Here is a 25,149-nt window from a genome sequence, read left to right on the forward strand (position 1 = left end):
CACCCAGTTGTGACACCAGAATTATCTCAAGGGTTTATACAGAGAACAAACTCCTAGTTTAGAATTTCTACAGAAGTTGTAAAGAGAATATTCATTGTGCACACAATGCTCTACAAATCTTAGCAAAGAAAATCTCTTAAGAGATTAAATTATTCCCAAGAAAATGGTTTGGTAGAAAACTCATTCCCAGTCTTCTCTAATAGCATTTTCAAGGCAGAGAACATATATTATCAGTTATAGAAATATAAAATTACAGGTTTAGAATTACTTTAATTTTGTGATAAGAGTTAAAAAGTTTGATCAATTTTCTCTGATTTCACCCTTGGTGTAGCTGCATGGTTTGTTTTGCTTTATATATCTGGGTTTTTTTTTTATTATTTTAATTGATGGCCTCATGAGAGTGGGTATTAATTAATTATTAATTTATGAGTTTGGGACCACACCCAGTAGTGCTCAGTGGTCTGTGCTCAGGGATTCGGTGCTGAGGACCATATACAGTGTAACGGATCAAACATGAGCTTGGTGCTATGCCAGATAAGCTCTAACCCTTCTACCTCTCTCCAGCCCCAAGAGAGAGTGTTTTAAGTCTAAGATTAAGCAAAGACCAAATGCAAAGGCTGAGAACTGTTGTCACTATCTCTTGCAGTCTGTTTAGTGTGTTTTTTTTTTAGATGGATCCCTTCAAATCTCAGATTCAATAGCAGCCTCTCATGATGGTTAAGCAAGGGTTTCCTGTAAATTCATCTGGTTTATGTGTGGACTTGCGAAGAGCTTTCTTTAGAGCACCCGAATTAGGGGATCAAGGTGCTGTACAGAGTGCATTCTTCCCAGTATATTTTCTGTTCTAAATGACTCACTGATACGTGGTAGTATTGACACACTGGCAAGTGGCAGTATTGGAACTTGCTGGGAAGTATGAAATACCATTTTTGTTTGATGGATAGGATTAGAGAAGATAGAACAAAAATGCATTAAATTTCCCCCCTAGGGTTCCCTTTGTTAGTATCAGTTTACTTTGGCTGGTTTCTTTATGTTTCTGCTTTCTGTTTCCCCATAGATTTCGCCTGTAAACTCCACCTGTCAATCCAAGTCTTATTGCTTTCATTTTTAATACTCCAATTGGTACATTTCTGAAAATAAACCAGCTACACTAAATGAGATGTGTGACTCTCTCTGTCAGCCTGAGAGGCTGTGCCTGGGTTTCTGGCAGAAGTTAAAACACTACATGTTGAATGAGAAGAGCTGTTTATGGTGTGGCCATGGGTGTACCAGTATGTGTCCCAAATATGATTTTATGTTTACTATTCACTTTCTTATAAAAAGGATGTGTCACAGACCTTGGGGAAATTTAGAAAATGCAAACTCTGATTTTTATAGAAAGGAATATTTATTTTCAATTAACTTTTTTAGACAGATTTACAATACTGCTATAACATGATAAGATTTCAGATATACAGCATTCCAACATTATGTCCAAGAACAACTGGGCTTATTTATTTTTTAGGTTTATTTTGTTTTGCTTTAGTTGCTAATACCTTTGCATTTTTAGATAGCAGGTATTAGATTTCCATTGAACAGTTACAAACAATAACTAATAGTGATGTTGGGCTACCTTCTCTGGGCTTTTATTTCTCACCTTTCTACTGACTTTGGGACCCATCTATGTTTCTCCTGTCATGGCATTGTAATACTGTTTGTAATCATTTGCTACTTATTTTATTTCATTTTATTTTTTAATGAATCATAGCTCTTTATCTATCATGCCCCAGGCTCTTTTCTAAGCAACACAGCCAATAAGATCTCAGCTCTTCCAACTGATATTTTAGAGAAAAAAGCAGTAAGAATATACATTGTATTAGCCACCTGTAATAAAGTAAGAAAATACCACTAAAGGGGTCAATTTAAATAATAGAACTTTTTAAATCCAATCCATTTTTTTCCTATTTCTCTCCTCCATTCATCTCTCTTCCTGGTCTGTCTATAACTACTAGGGACACCTTTGTTAATCATAGTGCCTAAGTTAAAAAAAATGAAATTGGAAAAAAAGAAGCATGTTTTCATAGTGTTGGGGGCTAGAAGTCAAGAGCAAGTTCAGGCTGGTTCATTTTCTAGTAAGAATTCTTTTCTTGACTTCTAGATAGATGATATGTCATTATGTCCTTGCATGGTGTTTTCTTCAATTTAAGTGAAGAAGCAGAAATGGAGTGGAGAGGAGGAGAGGCCATGGGAGGGGAAATGGGAGAAAGGAGGAAAGAAGAAAGAGGGATGGGGAGGAGGTGATAGGGGTAGGAATAGAGCTCTCCAGTGTCCCTTTACATGAGGAAACTAATCTCAGCTCCAGATTGCACCCTATGGCTTGATTTCACCTTAGTTTCTTCCTAAATAGAAAGAATTTTTTCTCCAAATGCAGTCACATTCTTGGTCCATTACTACATGGATTTTGGAAGTACACCCACTCAAAGTATAGCATCTTCATTTTATGATATATATGTAGATATACAGATATTAACATCAGGAATTGCTTAAATTACTACTTTGAATAGTGATAATCACAATGGGCTAAAAAATATGAGGAAGCAACAAGGTGCTACTGGTACCTTCTAATTGATAGCCCGATTACAAGGTGGTTGTTGCTACCTTCCCCATGGCCTCTCTGAAGAAATGAGCTCAGTGAGACCAAAATTGAGAGTTAACCTAGTGTATATTTGGAGACATGAATATTTTAAGCAGAGGGAATTTCAAATACAGTGAAGGAAGATAAGAGTGAGAATGACAAGATAGTGTGATAGACGACCAGTGTGCTTAGATCCTAGTTGGCTGTGGGCAGAGACGTAAGAGGAAATATGAGAAGTAAGTTGTAACCTGATTGCTCTACTCATTAGCTGGAGTTCAAAATTTGTTCTTATTGCAATGGAAAGTCATTGGAGACTTGCAGTCTCATTAAAGCTCACAATTTATTGGGTATACAGAGAAATCTATGGCATCATCAATATTTATAATCATACCTATTTCTGACAAGCATTGAAAATGCTTGGTATTTTTATAAGTGGAGGGGTGAACTCTTTCTCAGTAACTGATATTTCAAATCACTTACATCTCTGTAGTAACATTCACGTTGAGTAATTATGTGTTCACTCTCTTAAATACAGTACAATTTTGAGTTCCAACACTCAAAGTGTTGGAGTGTAGCTATGGAACTACATAGCCAACACAAGATAACCCAGTTACATCATAACCCTAAACAACCCTATGACCCTCCATAAATAACTCCTTTTTTTCCAACTTCAGTCTTTGGTATAGACATTTTTTTAAATGATATTTGCATTTTCTATAATGTAACATAAACTGAATTGCAGGATATATGGCTTTGAGAATGACTGCTTTTTTAGCATATCTCACTTGATCATGTCAATATATCAGGAGTTCTTCCTTTTTTTTTTTCTATATCGAATCCCATCGTCAAAATATATTGGTTTATCCACTCACCTAAAGGACATTTAGGTAGTTTTATTTTTTTTGGAGGGGGGTGAAAGTATCAATAAAGCTGCTATAAACATCACGTTTACACTCTTGTGTAATCGCAAGATGCTTTTATCTTCATTTAATATAAAACAGGGTAACTGTTGAGTTTTGTGTGTATGTTCAACTTTGTATGAAAAGTGCCAAGATTTTTTCCAAAATTAGCTATGCCATTTTGCTATATCATTTCTAACAGCAAGGACTGAAAATTCACTTTCTCTGAATATTCACCAGTACTAGTGCTGTCATATAAAAATTCTTCGTTCATTATAATAGGTGTTAGTCAATGTAGTTTCTTTAAAGGCACACTTTTGTAGCACTGTCATCCTGTTGTTCATCAATTTTGCTTGAGTGGGCGCCAGTAACATCTCCATTCTTAGACTTGTTGTTACTGTTTTTGTCATATCAAATACGCCACGGGTAGCTTGCCAGGCTCTGCCATGTGGGCGGAATATTCTCCGTAGCTTGGCAGGCTCTCTGAGAAGGATGCAGGAATCTAACCCAGGTCAACCATGCACAAGGCAAACACCCTACCCACTGTGCACTCTATAAATTCTAATATTTGAAGGCAATGGGTAGAAAAGATTTAGTGTACAACAGAATCATATTTTAGTCTCATTTTTTAAAACAAAATGAGAATGGAATTATAGTTCTTTATGAGAGCCAGATATAATGAATTCTAGTTCCCAGATCCTTGACTGTAAATTTGCATAGAATCTAAGTTTAAAGAATTTTCCCCTTTAATCTTTTAATCCTGAAACTCAACCCTCCTGCATTCACTGCGAATCTTTGTGAAAGGCTTCTTTAGAAAGGTAACTTATATGATTCTCTAGTCAAACTATTGGTGACCTAGAAAGATAATGAAAAGTTTGTCTCACTAAATTCCACCCTTATTGAGTCACATTATTATTTTATTAAAATTAAAAGTCGTGGTCAGAAAGATAGTACATTGTGTAAGGCTCTCTCTCTCTCTCTCTCTCTCTCTCTCTGTTTTTTACATAGCCAACCTTAGTTTCATTCCCAACACTACGTATGGTCCCTCAAGCACTTCCAAGTATGACATCCGTAAAATGCAAAAAATTAAAAATATTAAAGTAGTAGTTGACTTTTGTTAATTAGACTGGAGTGATAGCACAGCGGGTAAGGCTTTTGCCTTGCACGAGGCTGACCCGGGTTCGATTCCTCTGTCCCTCTCAGAGAGCCCGGTACGCTCTCCAGCCTGCAAGGCAAAGCCCGGCAAGCCACCTGCGGCATATTCGATATGTCAAAAACAGTAACAACAAGCCTCACAATGGAGACGTTACTGGTTCCTGCTTGAGCAAATCAATGAAAATGGGATGACAGTGCTACTGTGCTATAGTAGTTGACTTTAGCTAAAGGAATGGCAAAATGGAGTAAAATATTCTGCTAATGCAACTGAGTATATCTGTTCTGTGGCTACCCACTCTTTCCTTGCACTTACTCATGGAGTAAGATTTAAAATTTTGGTCAATAATTCAAATATTAATTAATTTGTGGAGTCTAAGTTAGGGTCTAAGCAGAGATAGGCAGACAAATGATCTCTCTGCTAGAAACCAACTTATAATAGGTCTCCAGAAGAATTGTCGTTTTTCTGGAGTGCAATGCCTTTATCTTGCTCATAGCTTTCCCAGTATCACTCTACAAGTGGTCAATGAAAAAACTCAGGCATACTAGGCAATTCTACTTCTATCGTGAACTCTAGCAGTATAAAGCATAAGTCAAGTCTCAACCAATGGCTTAACTGAATCAGAAACATATTACTATTATCTAAATTTGTCCACTGTCTTTTCTGTTTATGAAAAAACTGATTTTAGTATCTGTGGGAGGACGTCGACTCATTCCTAGTAAAAATAATCCTAAACTATTTCCTGAATGAGGAGATAACTGCAATTTGTGTATATGTAATGTCAGTCTCTTTTATAAAACTTAGTGTTATCATTTTGTCGTTATCTCCAAGAGGTTTGGAACAGTATTGGCACTGCATTTTTAAGAATATATGTTCCATAGCTTTTCTCCCCACTGCTTAAACATACTGTTCCACTCATCTGGCATAAGAGAGAGTTTATGCAGCCAATTTTATGGCTTAAATTTGTCCTGTTGTTCAGAAAAAATTATTTCTCTTTGTGGAATCAGAAACTATAAATCTCCTTCATATTCCGGTAACAGTTGGTGTCAAAACACTAGGGCAGAACTCTGACTTTCGCAGAAGTGCGTGGTAACATTATATTAGCAGCTAGACATGCAGCAGTTTCACAAATCTTCTTTTTGTTCTGTTTGTTTTCTGTTTGCAGATTTTATTCTTCACCGTACAGTATTGCAACCAACCGCATGATTCCACAGACATCTATCACGCCATTCATTGCTGCTTCCCCTGTCTCTACATACCAGGTATGTCCGATTTACCTGCACCTCAGAATATGTCTTTCTTGCCAAAAATAGACATATTATATAAAGGCAAAAGGGACACAGTTAATTTTTTTTAAATTGTCCTCATACCTTTAATCACACCTTAATGTCATGATACTCAAGCTATCAAATACACTGCACTTTCAAGGATTTTTTCTTTGCATTTATTTCACTGAATAATAAAATTCACCATGCTTTACATTCTTCTTGCTGAGTTTTCATGTTTATGCTACTTACCAGTCAATATCAGTGCAACTTTCTTGCCACTGGGAAATTATTTTGTTTGTTGTCTATTATTTTGCTTGTCATATTATTTATTGTGTATGTTCTAAAATCATGCTTTAATATTCCCTCACTCACTCCAGAAAAATTTTTGTTGTCATCTCATTTTGTTAGAGTCCTGTGTATCTGTGTAATACTACATGGATACATGTTGTTAGGCCATTTCCCCCAAGAAATGGGGAAGTTTATTGAAGTGGTAAAAAGTCAGTCCTACTCCTTGGTCTTACTTCATTCTTAGTTCTAAAGAGGGTAGTAGACCTCAGGGGTTTCATGTGTTGAAACATAAGAAATTCTGAGACTCAATGTGTGTCCTGGCCAGATGTACTGGTAAATTCTAAGTAAATGGGTGAGTTGAAATTGTTGAATCTCTCTCAAAAAAGATTCCTTATCTTAGTTCTTTGGATGATCAAACACACAGTATTTCTCTCTGCTTCTCTTTACCTCATATTGTTCTTCCGACACATCTTGTAATTAGAAAATGTGGGTAAATGCTAAGTTTCCAGTGTCATTTTTCAAAACTTTAGAGAAAGAGTGAGTGAGAGAGTGCAAGAGTGTGCATGCATGTGTTTCTCTTCATTTTGCAGAATGCTGGGTGAATGTTTTACAATGGATAAAACTGTAATGTTGCTGATGCTGCTAATTCAGTGAAGTTTCACCTTGTTAAGCCACTACATACTTCATTTCAAGATGTCTTAGTTGTCAGAACAATGAATTTGAGACTACGTGCATTTTTCCTAAATGATCCCCCTGAAGCAGATTATTTTCATTCTATTTCTGCTCTTAGATTCTTGAGACATGTCAGTGGGCAGATGGAATACCCTTTAATGTAAATTGCATTATAGGGTCTCAGGTTCTCTAATTTCTTAATTACCTTTCCTTGGTACCCATGAGGCTAGATGCAGGTGCAGTTCAGTTTTTGTTCTTCCTGCAGGACTGCCTGCCACTTTTTTGTTTTTTCTCCAGAATCTTGGCCTCTGTTTCAGCCAAGACCACCCATTGAGCCTCAGTGCAAAGCAGTTTGGTGAAATGAATAAAATATCCACAGAGAAGTGATTTCACTTGGGAGGGCTCATAAGTGGAATTTAGCTCCAGTTCCCTTTTCTCAAAAAAGGAATTAGAGCAATTTTCTATGTTGTTGATTTTCACTTTTCAACAATTTTTTTTAATGTAAAGTGCATTAGCAATTTCATTGGTGGGAATATATTGCAAACAAAATCTTCAACTTTCTGTATGTGACAGTCAGCTCTTATAAGCTGACTTTCTCATTTTGCTGATGCAAGGAACATTTTATAATATTTAGCTAACACAAATAGTAATTTTTATTTCTCATACCCATTGCCACAAGAGGAAAAAGTTAGGGACTTTCTGAACATGGGTATAACCCAAAGCATTGCCCCAAATTTCTGTTTAACCTCTAATTATAACAGATAGAGTCACCTTAGAATTTGAAATTAGAACTAATGACATAAAAAAGTAAGTCTTTGTGTCAACTCCTAACTCCTTAATTATTTACCAGAGTGTCCCAGGAAGTTATGCAATAGATAGGAGATATCTTAGGCCTTCTGAGACTTTAGGTTTTAATACCATCCTTAAAATATGCTTCCAGACCCAGTATGACCCATGTGGGTACTGCACCTAGTCTCAGAGAAGTAAGATTTTGCTTTACCTATTACCATAATTCAGAGACCGAATTAATTAGATCCAAGAATCCTTGTGCTCTAGTTGAGCACTAATTAGCTGTAAAGTCAGATGGACTCCACTTTCTTATGACCTAGTGTGACTCCACTGAACTCAAGAACCAAGTTCTCTCTGTGATTACTTTGTGCTAATAAATGCTGTTTGATGCATAGGTCCAGAGTACTTCATGGATGCCTCATCCGCCATACGTTATGCAACCAACAGTAAGTGTTCTCAGTCACCTGAGGCTAAATATTTCTATTATCCAAGTGAAAGCTTTGTAATGCATAGAAGCTTTGGGGTAAAGCTTTTGTTATATTCAGAACCTCTTTAGGCAGTCATAGTTTTCCGATGCAAAGCGGTTCCTGAAAGTCTACAAAAGCATGCAATTTAGATGTAGAAAGAAATATACATATTTAGAGAATGAGAGGAGAGAGTGTGAGAGAGAGAGAGTGAGAGAGAGAGGGAAAGGGAGAGAGAGAGAGAACCACATGGAGGAAATAACACTCAACCTTACGAGTTGATTTTTTTACCATTTGTTATGAGTGAGACATTTCTTCAGGCAGGAGCTCAGCATTCTGGATGATTAAGTCCATTACAAGAGGAAAGACACACTGTTTTTCTTCTCCCGTTATGCTTTGTTTTCACTAATGTATTTTGGTGTGCTTTGGGGGAAGTTTTGAGTATCATAGCCAAGTGTTGACACAAAGCAATGTTTTTGAAATATGGAAGTAGTTGGCTACTAATAGAAAGATCTATAGAAAGATTGCAAGGCGGATATATATTCTCTCTGTTAACAGACTAGAGCTGTAATCTTCGATAGTGATTTTTTTTTCAAAAATATTTGAACTCTTACCTAGTTACTAGCTTTTGCATTTTGTGGTACAATATTACATTAGACTATAGTAAAAAAAAATGCTACAGATTCCATTAGACTTTAGATTGAAGGATGATGATTCTGTTTATTTTTGACGTGGTCTTCCAGGTTTTCTAGCTGTATAGTAACAGAAGGTCTGGGGATTTAAATAGAATTATACTCGTAAATACGTGAGTAGAGAGAAGAGCCTAGCTGAATGTTGTCTGACAAGGTTCAGGATATGCAACCTTCTGGCTATGCACGTATTTGTACCTTTATTATTTTTCCTGTCAAAATTATTGTCATTTTTTATTAGCAGGGCAAACCCAGCGTTGATCAGAGCTTATTATTCTTGCTTTTGTACTGCAATCAGGAATCACTCCTGATAGAACCATATTTAGTGCTGGGGTTAGAAATGAGGTTGGCCAAATGCAAGACAAGCACTTTATTGGTTGTACTATCTCTCAGGCACAACTGTCTATATTTTAACAGGATATTGAGGAAGATCAGTTAAGAACTTCCATGAAAATATTTTTAAATTATAACATATTACACATTGCTATTTTTAGATTATTGAATATTTTCATTAAACAAGGAAAGAATAATATTTTCTTTTTACCCTTCACAAGTGAACTATTAATAAGGGTATCGTGTATTAAAAATCAGGAAACCAGATACCTAGGGACTACTTCTGGGATTCAAAGGATCATCACACCTGGTTTTCATATTTGAGTATTATCTATTTTTTAAAGGATCATCCCATATTTCTTCTAATGCAATGTGGTTTGTTTTTAAGGAATAAAATATTGGTAGCTTGCTGCCACAGTACTTTTGGTCACATTTTGCAACCTCCTCTACTATTATTTACATGTCTAGGAGTCTTCCTGAGTTCATTTGGTATATGTTATTTAAATCGAATCAACATACAAGAAACCCGGGTTACATTTTTCTGTTCAGAGCGTGAGGTAGAATTCAGTAGATGCTGCTAAGCCAATGTATAGGACACATTAATTCAACAGCCTGAGCTGGGAATGTAAAGAGGTCCTGCCAAGTTCTGATGATGAGAATTTCTAGAAGGCAACGGCTACTTTTACAAAAATAATACTGTGTTCATCCCTAGAGTAGGAATGCTAGCTCATAGCCAAAAGGAATGCACAGCTGGTAAAATCTGAGCAGTTTTCCAGATGTTAATGTAAGACTCTGTTGCACCTTCAGAGCAGTAAGGAGAGGGGAAGATGTGTTTTTAAAAGTGTCTTTATCTCAGCTGTCACTTAGGAACTTAGCAGTCTTTCATGACTTCTTCCTCCACCCTTGCATAGCTTTAGCTCCATTTATAGGTAATTTGTATCTCTTCTGTCTCTCTTTTAGCAACTGTGTGTGTGTTTGTGTGTGTGTGTGTGTGTGAATTTGCTCTGTTGAATCTTACTTGCTATCGTGACTGCTTGCTGGGATTTTATCACTTCCTATGACTAGATGAGCATCATGTTTAAGCTTTGATAGTTTAATTTAAAATGTAATGTTTGTGATTGAGGAAGATTCCAGAGAACTGGAGTGGCTAGGCCACCCAGAACTTTGTTGTCTTTAACATGGAAACAAATGACTAAACAATGTTATGGAAACCCAGAGTTTGTACCATCAATTATTTTGCCCTCTAACAGTCTTGTATTCACATAATGTCTGACCCAACTTCTCTTGGTTGAATCATCAAAGTAAGGGTTAACTCATCACTCTATGAGAACAAAGAGCAGACATGTGTAAGCATTTGAAGGCAACCAAACCAAATATTTCGATCTAAAAAAAAAAGAATAAATGACCAGATGACTAATTGTATAGAATTTAACTTAGAATCTTTGAAAAGGAAAATAATTCCTAGCTATTGAACTTTAGTTCATTTTCTTCAAGATATTTGAAGAAAAGATATTTTCTTCAAGATATTTCTTCAGATATTTGCTAAATATCTGAGCCGCAATGTCCTCATCTGTACTATAGACAAAACAATGCCAAAATAAGGTTGCATCTTGTTCAATAAACATTCTGTACTGCAGTGATAGTACAGTGGAGGGTACACATGCCTTGTACACAGCCAACCCAGGTTTAATCCTCCGCACCTCCTATGGCCCTCCCAAGACCCTCTCCTAGTGATCCCTCATTAGTCAGGAGTAAGCCCTGGACACTGCAGGTGTAGAACAAAAAAAAGAAACCTCCTAGAATATAGTAAAAAATACATTTCTATTTTTACTATTTAGTTGGGCTGGAGCAATAGCACAGCGATTGGGCTTTCGCCTTTCAGGTGGCCAACCCGTGTTCGATTCCTCAGCCCCTCTCCGAGAGCCCGGCAAGCTACCGAGAGTATTGCACCCAAAAGGCAGAGCCTGGCAAGCTACCTGTGCGTATTGGATATGCCAAAAACAGTAACAATAAGTCTCTCAATGGGAGACGTTACTAGCGCCCGCTTGAACAAATCAATGAGCAACGGGATGACAGTGATTATTTAGTTATCTGTAGCACTGTAGAGCGGGTAGAGTGTTTGCCTTGCACGCAGCTGACCCAGGTTCAATTCCTCCGCCCCTCTCTGAGAGCCCGGCAAGCTCCAAGAGTATCCTGCCTGCAGGGCAAAGCCTGGCAAGCTCCCCGTGACGTATTTGATATGCCAAAAACAGTAACAAATCTCACAATGGAGGCATTACTGGTGCCAGCTCAAGCAAATCGATGAACAACGGGACGACAATGCTACAGTGCTACAGTTATGTGTAGACTACATTATACTTTAGAGGAGCCCAGTGATACAAAATGAGCATTGATCAAGTTGAGACTAAAGTAATAATCACCTCTTTCTGCACTCCCATACTGTTTTTTTAAAATTTACTATGTTAATGAGTTTAGTGGAAATAACCTCTGCAATTATAAATAAGACAAATTGCTTAGATTGTACTTGTTTTATATATTTATTAAATTATTCAATACCCAGTAATTTATAAATGGCCGCTGTGGACTGGTAAGGTGTCTCAAAAGGCAGAGGGATAGCTCCACTGCTTTTTCCCCATGCTGAATATGTCAGAGATTTTGAGTCAGTCCTAAAACACGGTCCCTGCTCCCCAGAACTTCTGGCTCTAATCCTGGCGACCCCTTAGTCCACGGAAGTAACTCTAGGTCCACAAGCATCACTGGATGTTTCCCGCTGCAAAATTTTAATTAGACTTTTTAAATTTAAGCACCTCCTTTTCTTTTAAAGTCAGAAACTGAAAATTACCACACACAAATACTGTGTCAGAATTTGCATATCTCAAATATATTTCCCTAATTCTGATTTGTTTGCAACTTTTCTTTACTCTCATATCTTTTCCTTGGTTAGGTTATGACTATAATTATAATGTTTGTGCAACAAAACAGTCTCTGTAAGCTCTAAGGTATTGGTATGTTAGTGGGTCCTCTCAAAAATTGTCATAACTTACTTAGTAAGTGCCATTACTTTTGTTTATCCTTTATTACTCTACACCTGAACAGACATTAAAGAGAGAGCACCATTAGACTAAATTAAGAATTCAGTTTTTTGCTGCAAGGAAGTAAAATTGCTGACTTTGTAAATACAACTGGTTATCTTTGCTGCTTCTCAGCTCAGACTTCTGTACTATACTCTGAAATCCCAGCATTACACTGACAGAATTTTAATAGATGATGGATTGCACCAAATATCTACTCTACATAAGCAGCATGTCACATTAAAATCTCATATGAATGCACAATTGAAATTCCTATGCTTCAATATAATGGATATTTTGCAAACCTGTGCTGACAAAGAGAAAAAAAATCATAGTTCAGGAAAAGCAACATAGTTCCATTTCCTGAAATTTTACTTAGGCTCATTTGAATCATAAATATATATTTTTTTTGCTTTTTGGGTCACATCCGGCAATGCTCAGGGGTTACTCCAGGCTCTGCACTCAGGAATCACTCCTGGCAGTTCTAAAGGGACCATGTGGGATGCCGATTATAGAACCCAGGTTGGCCGGGTGCAGGGCAAATGCTCTACCCACTGTACTTTCATTCTGGCCCCCTTAAATATTATTTTTTTCATGTGGTTAGCTTAATTTTATATAAAGGTGAAATCTTGACTTACTTCTTACTTAACTGAAAATTGGTGATCTAATTATTATGATCTAAGAAACACATGATTCCCCTATTGAACTCTTGGGTGACTGGTTGTGATACATAGCAAAATCTTCACTTTTATGATGAATGCACCTCAGGTTTACCGCCTAAAAGCAAATATAAACTTGTTTTCTACAATAAGGTTGTTTCAGAAAGCTCTGGAGTATTGGGTTTTGTCATTTTTTACTTACAAAGAGATATGACTTACACTTAGTTTTAGATGTTCCAGCCTTAAAGCGTGTAGTTCTGTATGTAAAAGGCACATCACCACATTTGGAAAAAAAATATTTACATCATTAGGATTTTATTCAGAATGCAAGATTTTATGATTCTTTGACCCTGATCTGAGCTGGGAAGACATTATAATCTAAATTTTTATTATCAAAATATCAAAGTAAATATTTTAAATGTCTAAGTAGTCTACTTAATATCTAAGCAGTAAATGTTTTTAAGTTAGCACTGTAGCACTGTCATTCCATTGTTCATCAAGCTAGCACCAATACATAAAGCGAAACAGCATCAACTCTCACTCCTATATACTCTTCCTAGACTTCTAAAAGAAAATACCAATGAGTGTGAAAACTTAGGAGAATCCTCTCTCTCTCCCTCTCTCTTTCTCTCTCTCTATATATATACCCAGAAGTGCTCAAAACTTACTCATGGCTGTGTGCTCAGTTGATGGTCCTCAGGGAACCTATGTGGTGTCAGTTGTGTTACACTCTCTCTCTGGCCTTCTGCAGCAGCATCTCTCTTAAGTGTTGTCTTCTTTTAAATACATTTCTGTTGTGGTGGGGCAGAAACCTAGTACAGGGATTAAGGTGCTTGTCTTGAACATTATTGATCCTCTTTTGATGTCTGGTACTGCGTATGGTCTGCTGAATACAACCAGGAGTGATTCCTGAGTGCTGAGCCATGAGTAAACCCTGACTGCTGGGTGTGGCTCAAATCCTGCCCCACCATCCCCATAAAATTTCAACTTGGAATAAAGCAAATATCTACAAAGTCATTTCTGTAAAAAAGTCATAAATATCCAACTGCTATAAAAATCTGTGCTGGCTTATTGTTATGTAGAGTTTAAAATTCTAAAATATTTTTTTCAAAAATTATCTACTTTTATTTTGGAAAAAAGAACCAGTGAAATTATGAGTCCTAATTCAAAGAACTTACAACATAAAAGAATTTTCAGTAAACCTTCCTTTACTCATCATTTCTACTTCCCAGGAGTAAACTGTGCAAGATGTGTATGTTACTATCTTGTCAGTTACTTTTATGCAAAATAGTGTGAAAAACATATTTGTGCATGTGCATAAAAGTATAATTTAACATACATAAATCTTGTATTGCAACTTGCTCTATATATTCCTACATATTAAATACGAATCACATATTGATCTAGATTATAACAACACTTTATAATATACCATTATATAAATTCATCAAAAGGTATTTAAATAATCTTCTATTCATTTCATTTCCTATTCATGCTTTTAATCAAAAGACTATGGCATTGACCATGTGTGAGAAATTACCTGTAGGTTGACTTGCTGGTACAAAGATATTTTTGTTTTAAATTATGTTATTACTGAATTAAAGAGAGCAAGTGAATCGGGCTGGAGTGATAGCACAGCAGGTAGGGCATTTGCCTTGCATTCGGCCGATCTGGGTTCAATTCCTCCATCCGTCTCAGAGAGCCCGGCAAGCTACCAAGAGTATCTCACCCGCATGGCAGAGCCTAGCAAGCTATCCATGGTGTATTCGATATGCCAAAAATAGTAACAACAAATCTCACAATGGAGACCTTACTGGTGCCCGCTCGAGCAAATCGATGAACAATGGGACAACAATATTATTATCAAATTGTTGTTAAGAGTGTTAATTTTCACATGACCTCAGCACTGATGAGGCCAGTTTTTCAATTATAAGTTAATTTGGTAACAGGTTAATGGTATCTCATTGACATTTATTTTTCTTATGCCTCAAGAAGTTGAATTATTTTGGTTTTGGACTAATTTTATTTCTTTTCTCTGAGTTGTAAGTTTTTTTATTCCCTCCCCAGCCACTACCACCCCTCTTTCTTTGGTGGGGCACAGCCAGCACCGCTCAAAACTTAGTCCAGGCTTTGCACTCAGAGATCACTTCTGTTAGGTTTAGAGGACCATCTGAAGTGGTAGGGATCTAAGCCAGGTCGATTATACACAGGGCAACGACCCTACCTGCTATACTATCTCTCTAACTCACCCATTTATCTTTCAGATAGAGATCTTTTTTTTATTTTAACAAGATTTATTACAAATGTATTATTCTATACTTAAAGGTTCTGCATAATGTTAAAATCATAAGCATAAAAGTTATAGATCTTATGTCAGGGATTACTCCAGATTCAGTGCTTATCAATCACTCTTGGTAGTATTCAGGGGGACCATTCAGTGTTGAGATCAAACCTAGACATTCTGTGTGAAAGACATTCAGTCTAGCGCAGTGTGCTATCTCTGTGGTTCTAAGAAATATTTTTCACGTTCTCAACTATGACTTTCTGTTTCTTTTAAAAATTGATTGAGGGAACATTAGTTCATAAGGCTGCATATGATTTAGAGGTGCAGTTTTTCACTTCTTCCAAACATCTGACCACAATATACCCTCCACCATAATACCAATATTCTTCAATAGTCCATTAGATTCCTTTCTCTTTTTGTGCTCTTTCTTCTCTGGTATTCTGAGCTTCCAGTCAGACCTCAAGGGTTTGTTTTCTTTTGGTAATTATCTGTTTCCTTGTATTGCTTCTCTGAATCCTGTATATGGGTGAAATCATTTTGTGTATTTGTTTTTCTCCTGACTTATTTGACTTAGCATGGAAGTTTCTAGTTCTACCTTTGTTTAGGGGCCACACCTGGTTTTGCTCAAAGGTATTTTTGACTTTGTGTTCAAGAGTTACTCGGGAGAGTGTTTGGGTGGGCCATATTGGAGCTGGGGATCAAATCCAGGTCAGCCACTGGCACGGCAAGCACCCTACCCACTATATAGTTGCTCCAGCCCTATATATATTCTTGTTTTCACAAAATAAAAGATTCAATCTTTTAATCCTCTCTCATAGTTGAACAGTAAAGTGTTATTTCTTGTTTATTTTGAACATTTTTAAAAAAATTATATCACCATGAGATACACAGTTTCAAAGTTGTTTATGATTGGATTTGGGTCATACAATGTTCCATCACCCATTCCTTCACCAGTATATCCTTCCCAACACCAATATCCACACAATATCCAGTTTTTCTCCTTTTACTTCCCACCCCAGTCTGCCTCTACAACAGGCACTGTTCTCTCTCTCTCTCTCTCTCTCTCTCTCTCTCTCTCTCTCTCTCTCTCTCTCTCTTACTTTCTCTCTGTTTCCTTTTGAGCATTATGGTTTGCAACACAGGTACTGAATTACTATTAAAATTAAAATGTAAAAAAATTGGAAATCAAACATAAAAAGAATGTTGGAAACATATTTGGGATTCACTGTGTTTTATGTTTTCAGAGCACTTAGTTACTAAGTATAAGGCACAATACTAAGATAAGAATGTACTCACTAATACTTTATAATTCTATGATATAGGACTGGAGCGATAGAACAATGGGTAGGACATTTGCCTTGCACACAGCTGACCCAGGTTTGATTCCTCTGTCCCTCTTGGAGAGCCCAGCAAGCTACTGAGAGTATCCCGCCCGCAAGGCAAAGCCTGGCAAGCTACCCATTGTGTATTCAATATGCCAAAAACAATAACAACAAGTCTCACAATGAAGACGTTACTGGTACCCGCTTGAGCAAATCGATGAACAACAGTATGACCAGTGCTACAGTGCTATAGTTGGACTCATCCCCATTTATTTATGAGGAAACTTAAGAACAACAAGCTTAATACCCTTGTCATAAATTGTATGTAATCTCAAAATATGAATTTCATTTTTATTTTCTGCCTTTAAAGGTAGAAAATAACTTAAAGGCATTTTCTACCTTTAAAGCCAGGAGAAAAAGAAAATAAAAATAGAGAAAACCTCAAGTGCAAGGACAATATAGAGCATGATACTCATTAGTTATTTGTGCAGTGAAAAAAAATCAATGATGAAATTTATGCATTGTTTGAACCAAGAATGAGATACTAGGTATCAGAACATATGTGACATCGTAAAACGAGCACTACTAGACATCTACAGCAATATAGGTTTATTTAAACAAATTATCTACTTGAACAGCTAAAGGAACTAGAAAAATATGATAAGATATCTCAAAAGAAAGTAAATAAATCCTAGGTTCTTAAGAAGAATAAAGAAAATAAAGTCGTTACCAAGGCTCACTAAGGAAAAAAGAGAGTGAAAACCCTTATAAGGGGTATCGAAAATAAGAAGGAAAAAGTCACTTTAGATGCTATAGAAATAAAACAGACCATAAGAGATACTACAAAGTACTGACTCCACTAACTTGGAGAACCTAGAATTGACAAATTCTTAACATCTTGCAATCTTCCAAGAGTAAATGAGAAGAAAATTATAAAACTGAGTAGACCAATTGCAAACAAACTTAAATAGTAGCATAAAATTCTCCCTCAAAGCAAAACATCACAACCAAATGTTTTTACTAGTTAATTATACAAAACATCAAAGCTGACCTGTCATCTTCTTTCTCAATCTTCTCTAAAAAAAAAAAATTAAGAGGAAGACATTCTTCTAAACACTAAGTAGAGGTCATTTTATGAGGTCAGCAGTATCTATTACCCTGCTCATAAAAGCAAGCAAAATACCACACACATTAAAAAGGAAGAAAGATAAAACAAGAAAATGGATGAAAGAATCAAGAAAAAATAAAAGCAATAGAGACCCCAAGAACTTAAGGATAGAGGTAGGTAAGGAAGGATATAAGGAAAGAAAAAAGTTAGCAAAAGAGGAAAGGAAGGAAGAAGAAAATAAAGAAGCAAGCAAGGGAAAGAAGGAGGATGACAAGGTGGAAGGAAAGAAGATAAGAAATCAATATCCTTAATAAATGAAAAAGCCTTCAACTAAGTTTAATAAACCAAATTCAACAATACATTAAAATAATATAACGTGAAAAGTGTGATTTACTATAGGGAGCCAAGATGATCCACCATAACAAGCTAAGTACTGTAATATGCCACATACCCCACATAAACTAAAGGAAGATTGAAACTATATGACAGTATTAATAGCCAAATAGAGAAATTCGACAAGGCTGGCATCCATTTATGATTTAAAATAGAGGACAAAATTGGGATAAAAGAAACATAGTTCAACACAATAAAAACCACATATGGCAGATTCATATTCAATGTAGGAAAATCTTACAGCTTTTCTCAATAGATTAGTTATGTCTATCTACAAGATAGGGACGTTCAATCTTACCTGCTATTATTCAAAAAAGTACTCAGGCTTTTAACTACATCAATTATGCAAGGATAATTTTAAAAGATTCAGACTAGAAAAGATAATAATATAATTATTGCAAATGAAATGATTATATACATATAAAATTATGAAGATTCCAAAAAAATCTATTTCTAACAAAAGTCCAAGACAATTAGATAGTAGAATTACCACCACTATACAAATGTTGCATTTTCATTTACAAACATCAATCTAGAAGAGACAAGCATCAAGAAAACAACTCCATTTACAACTGCTTTTTAGATAATGGAGTAATTGGAAATCAACTTAATAACAAAGGAATGGAAGGCATCCTCTGAATGAAAGAAAATATTTATACATAAAAAATAGATGTCATTGTTAGAGGAATAGAAGGTACAATTGAATATAGAGATATTTTATTTTTGTGGGTTGAAAGATGTAACTTTGTTAAAATTATAACCCAAATCAAAATCATTATACAGATTCATTTCATTGCAATCTCTACCAAAATTCCAATGATATTCTTCAAGGGAATTTTTATAAGTACTGAAATATGAATTAAGCTATAAAAGACCATAAATAGCCAAAACAATCCTGAGGCAAAAGATGCACTGAGGCATCATGCTCCCCAATATTAAACTATAAAATTACAACATAAAAATAATTAAAGCATTATGGTGCTGAAATAAAATTTTAAAAAAGAAGATCAATGGGTAGGATTGAATGCACAGAATTAAGTTCTCACATATAGAGAGAGTTAATTTATGGTAAAGGATCCAAAAGCATAAAAGGGAAAAATGAATTTCTTTACTACTTTGTACTGAGAAAACTATAAGCAAAATAATAAATTTGGATTATGATCTCACATCATGAATAAAAGTTTATTGAAAATGGATTAAAGATTGGAATGTGAGACCCATAACAATAAAATGCACTGAAGAAAACATAGGCAAAAAGACTTCATGATATTGACTTCCCTGGTGTTTGGTGGTATTGAGCTCTAACAGCCATGAAAACAAAACCAGAAATAAACAAATGTGATTGCATCAAACTAAATGTTTTCACAGTTAGAGAAACTGGATTGAATTTCTAGTACAATAGGTAAAGTACCTGTACACAGAGCATAGAGAAGTGTTGTCCCCAAATCTAAAAGCACTGTCCTCCCATTATTCATCAATTTGCTCGAGCGGGCACCAGTAACGTCTCCATTGTGAGACTTGGTGTTACTGTTTTTGGCATATCGAATACGCCACGGGTAGCTGCCAAGCTCTGCTCTATAGTCTTGGTAGATTGCTGGGCTCTTTGAGAGGGATGAAAGAATCAAACCCGGGTCAGCCGCATGCAAGGCAAATGCCCTACCTGCTGTGCGATAGCTAATGCTCTGAATGTCAAAGTGAATTACTTTGTAAATTAAAAAAATAATAATAATAAGGGGGCTGGAATAATAGCACAGCGGGGAAGGCATTTGCCTTGCATGTGGCCGACCTGGGTTCGATCCCCAGCATCCCATAGGGTCCTCCCAGCACTGCCAAGAGTGATTCTTTAGCACAGAGCCCTGGGCCCTGCTGGGTGTGGCCCAAAAATGAAAACCGAAATAATAAATGTTGAAAAGGAGAGCTCGAGACACAGAACAGGGGCCAAGGGCTCACCTTACACAGGGCCAACCACAGTTTGATCCTCAGCACCACACTAGGTCTCTTGCACCCTGCCAACAATGACCCCTGAGCACAGAACTGGAAGTCAACCCTGATCACCAGAGGGTGTGGCCCCCAAACCAAAAAAACAGAGGGGACCGGAGTGATAGCACAATGGGTAAGGTTCTTGACCTAAAATAATAATAATAATAAACCAAAACAAAAAGTCTATAACAACGAAAAAAGAAAAGGTAAACACACACCAAAAAAACCCTAAAATTTTTATGATGTTTAGAAAATTTTATTAAAATACAGAAATCTCATTCTTGAGATTAAAGTAAATAGAAAAACATTTAATTATAATTATTTATTGATTGATATGTGATTCAGAATATTGTTAATAATGGTCTCCTGTGTTCATAATCCCAACACCATATCCCAATACCAGTGTACCCATCTCCCCCACCCAAGAATGCCAGTGCCTCTTGTAAGCCCTCTTTTCCCATTATGCTGGTTTTGGTTCTTTGCTACCTTGCTGTGGATCTTTATGTGCCACACACAGTGGAGATTCCATTCTGCACCTATCCCTTCTGAGTGAGTTTATTGATCATGATGTTCTTTAGTTCCACTCATGTTGCCACAAATGGCATGATTTTGTTTCTCCTTAGAATATAGTAGCCATTGTGTGTATATACTACAAATTCTGGATCCATTCACTCATGGTTGGGCATTTGAATTGTTTCCATATCTTCGCTATTGTATTAAGTGCTGCAATGAACATAAATGTGCATATATCCTTTTGAATTAATGTTTTTGTTTTCAGGGGATAGATATCAAGTGTTATCAATGGCTATATGGAAGTTATTATTACTTTGAGAGATCGCCATATTGATTTCCAAAGACTGACACTGATTGAATTTCCACATATTGTGTGTGAGAACTCCTTTCTCACCACAACCCAGCCACCACTGTGTATAGATTTTTGTGTATAGATTTTTGATATACCCATTCTCCATGTCATGGGATGATATCTCATTGTTGCTAGGATTTGCATTTCCCTAATCATGAGTGATAATGAGAACTTTTTCATATTCCTCGTGGCCATCTGTGTGTTTTTGAGAAACTGTTTGTTTTTCTTTGCTTCATGTTTGGATGCACTCCAAAATACACTCATTGTTTTTTGATATTGAGTTTTGTGAATCTTCATAGATATTGGATATCAGTGCTTTATCTGATCCATTTTGTGCAAGTATTTTCTCCCATTCAGTAGGGTGCTCTTTATTATATATTGAGTTTCTTTTGCTTTGTAGATATATTTTTAATACGATGTACACCCATTTGTTTATCATTTTGTTACATTGGCCCCCATGGTTATCTTATTGAAGTCACCTCTGCAGTCAATATATTGGAGAGTTCTGCTAAATTTTTTGTCAATGTATTTTATGGATTCTGATGTAATCTTGAGGTCTTATGACTGCTTTGGCTACTTTGGGGAGTTTTAAAGTTCTACAAAATTTTTAGTAGAATTTGTTCCAAGTATTTGAAAAATGTTATTGGAATTTTAATGTGTTTCGCATTGAATCTATATAATACTTTGAGAGAGATGGTAATTTTGACTATATTGATTCTTCAAATTCAAGAATAGGAATTGACTTTACATTCTGGTGACTTCTTCTATTTCTCTTAACAGTGATTTATAGTTTTCTCTGTATAAGTCTTTCTCTTTCCTTGGTATTTAGATATTTGCTTCTAGATATTTGATGTTTTGTTGTACAATTTTGAAGGGATATTTAAAAAAATCTAGTTTATTATTTGTATCCAGGCATGTGGCAGTTTTTTGTGTTTTAATTTTTTGACCTTCAGCCTTAATGCATTGGTTGATTATTCTAAGAGTATTTTGGTGCAGTCTTTAGGGTTTGCATTGTGTAGTATCATTTGTCTGAAATTAGCAATCGTTTGACTTCATTATTTACAGAATCAAATACCTCTTTCTTGTTGATTGCTATGGCAAAGACTTCCAAAACTATGTTGTATAAAAGTGGTGACAGTGGACATCCTTGCCTTGTGTTTTATTTCATTAGAAAAGCTTTCAGTTTTTCACTATTATGATATTGGCTGTGGGTTTATTGAAAAATATGTATATTCTTTACACATACTCATTTTGATGTTGGTTAGCCCCACAGGTGCCTTATGTGAGGTGAGGAGAAGAGAGATGGTCACTGTCTCCCAATCTGCCTCTGCCTCCTGGAACCCAGGGTTACTTGGTTCTTGTCTTGCTTTACAGAAAAGAATTTCAGGAGTGGACAAGCAGTGCAGTAAAACAGATTTCATTTGGAGGTATTCAGGAAGGGTAAGAGAGAGAGTGTGTAAAAGAGTGGAGAGTAACACACTCAAGAGAGAACATGGGCTTCTCCAAGGGTGGAGAGAGCCCTTACACACATCTCAGCATTAGTTAGGAAAGTACACATCTCAGGATGGGTGATGCAGTCGCCACATGTGCTAGGTCATGTGGGCACAAGCAGCACATGGTCTTGGGCAGCATATGCACGCCTTTCCTTGGTTTAAGATGGTTTTCATAGGGTTTCTTCAATGTCTACTTGGTTTGCAATTCACTTGTTCATTTTCTAGTTTCTTTTTCTTAAAAATTAGATAGTTGAATTGAGCCCTTTATTCCTGCTATGTACTTGATTAATTTGAGTAGCTATATACTTTTTTGTTAGTAATGCTTTTGCCGTGTGCCATAAGGTCTGGTATTTGGTGTTTTCATTCTCTTTTGTTTTTGCAAAACACTTTGATTTGTTTTGTCGATTTCTTCTTTGATCTACTTTTAAAAATTTAGCAACATGTTGTTTAGTTTCCAGCTATTTAATTTCTTTCCATTTTCTTATTATGATTGGTTTCGGTCTGCCGGAGAAGATATTTGATATAATTTCTACTTTTTTGATGTTGTGGATGTCTGAGTTGTGACTTAGCATGTGATCTATCCCATTTGCCATGGAGAAGACTGTGTAATTATTTTATTTTCCTTTTGGTGAGGGAAAGGACAGAGGGCCCTTATTATGTCTATTAAACCCAGTTCTTTTAGTTTCCTTACTTAGAGCTGTTCCTAGTTTATTCATGTTTTGTCTGGTTGATTTAATATGTTTAGTGAAAGATGTTTTGTTGTTGTTGCTGTTGTTTTGTTGGTTTTTTTTTTTTCTGAGGTGGGGTCAGGATTTACCCTGATTGGCACTCTTTTTATCTGTGCTCCCATCTTATTCTTCAGGTTGGGGAGATTCTTCCCAATTATTTCAACTAGTCTTTCTTCTTTTCCTCTTTCATCTGCTTCTGGAATTCCTGTGATTCTAAAATTGTTCTTCTTGGTATTGTCAATGTCCCATATATACTTACTCTTCTTTTTTTCAATTCTTTTTTGCTTGACGTTTTGCTTTAGTTTTGAGTGTACCAATTTTTTGTGTACTTTTTGGCTTTTTGACTTCACCCATACTATTTCTAAGACTTTCTTCTGCATTCTTAAGTTTCATTATTTCTACTTGGAGAAGTTCGTATTTTTTTCCACCAGGGTTTCTTTCAAGTTTATTGATTCCTTGTTCAAAACATTGTTTTCAGATAATTGAGCATTGATATGATTGTTGTCCAAAAGCTTCTTCAGGAAGATTACAGAGGTCCAGTGTTATTGGTAATCCTTTTTAGTTTTGTTGTTGTTGACTGCATCTCTGTATTCTTCATTTTCCTATTGTCTTAGACATACATTCAGCACTGATGAGTGTTAGATGGTCTTATTTTATGGTGCTGTTCATGTTCAGATTGCTATTTGTTGGTTTGGTGCTGAGAGTAGGCAGGTGTCTGAAAGATTTTAGAAACTTTACTGTTAGTTCCATGGTTTAATGGTACTGGAGTGTAGTTGTTTCCCATTCATCAGCAGTCCAGAAACCATTAATCTTTTACTCCTTAGATTTTTTTTCCTGTGGGAGAGTTAAGACTCAGTGGGACAAAGCAAAAGCTGATAAAGTCACATTAACTTACTAGACTTCTTCATTGTTCTTTCCTTATTTTAAAAACATCTTAGGGGCTGGAGCCATAGCACAGCAGGTAGGGTGTTTGTTTGCACACAACCGACCCTGGTTCAATTCCCAGCGTCCCATAAGATCCCCTGAGCACCGCCAGAAGTAATTCCTGAATGCATGAGCTAGAAGTAACCCCTGTGCATTGCCAGGTGTGACCCAAAAAGCAAATAAATAAATAAATGAATAAATAAATAAGTGAATAAAAACATCTTGTTATAATTAGTAAGCTACTATTGTCAAGAATGATCTAGACATTTTCTCAATTTACTTTCAATTTAAGTTTATTTTTTTGCATATTTTATATTTAGTATTAGATATTTAGCATTTATCATATGTTTTCATATATAATAAGATTCATCATTTAATTTTTTTGGTCAAGAACCAAATAAGAAAGATTTTCAGTTTTGTAAGATGTGTTTTCTCTCTTGCTATGATTTAGTTTTTTGATTGTAATGTAAAGCAATAAAGTTAAATACTATGTCTTGAGTATTACAGAAACATATGAGGACCACATCGGCACTTAGGCTATTTTATTTATTTATTTTTTTATTTATTTTCAAGTACTGTTCTGAAAAATCTGGTTTTGTGTGAAATCCTTTATTGGCTATTAGATTTAAAATCCTATGTTAGTCAGAGAGTCAGCTCAATGGGTTGAATGTATTTTCGATGTGGGAAGCCCAGGTTTGATCCCTAGCACTACATGATTATCTAAGCTATCTGGACTGATCCTGAGCACTGAGCCAGGAGTGGTGCCAAAGTACTGCTGGATGTGGCACAAAATTTTAAAAAATTGTGAATTGCTTTTCTTCATCTTAATTGCTATCACTTTAGAATACTCTCTACTTTATAGGATTTGATTTGTTCCCAAAATTATCATTCCTATTTCTTAGCATTATCAGCATTGTTTTAGCTCTTTTAATTTCTGAAGTATCTTTTTTCCTTGCTTCTTTTTTTTTTTTAAGTTACAGTCACATCTGAAAGTGTTCCTTGGCTATTCCTGACTCTTGTTCACTGGTCACTCCAGACGGTACTCAGGGGAACATTTACAGTGCTAGGAATTTAACTGGGATTGGCTGCTTATAGGGCAAATGCTTTATCTGACCTCAATTTTACATTTTCATGTTAACTTAAATAGTAAGTT

General features: G+C 35.9%; 1 protein-coding gene across 8 annotated transcripts in view; it reads left to right on the forward strand.

Moving 5' to 3' along the window:
- Positions 1-25,149, forward strand: part of RBMS3 (RNA binding motif single stranded interacting protein 3) — an 803,180-nt gene that overhangs the window by 668,901 nt on the left and 109,130 nt on the right. For 5 of the 8 annotated variants that reach the window (XM_055135539.1, XM_055135543.1, XM_055135541.1 and 2 more), the window contains exons 9-10: positions 5,832-5,928; positions 8,079-8,129. In XM_055135539.1, the coding sequence (XP_054991514.1) occupies positions 5,832-5,928; positions 8,079-8,129 (148 nt within the window). The remainder of the gene's footprint in view (positions 1-5,831; positions 5,929-8,078; positions 8,130-25,149) is intronic. The other 3 variants (XM_055135544.1, XM_055135546.1, XM_055135545.1) reach the window with 1 other exon arrangement.

Source organism: Sorex araneus, chromosome 4 (assembly GCF_027595985.1).
Source record: "Sorex araneus isolate mSorAra2 chromosome 4, mSorAra2.pri, whole genome shotgun sequence".
Taxonomy (NCBI): Eukaryota; Metazoa; Chordata; class Mammalia; order Eulipotyphla; family Soricidae; genus Sorex; species Sorex araneus.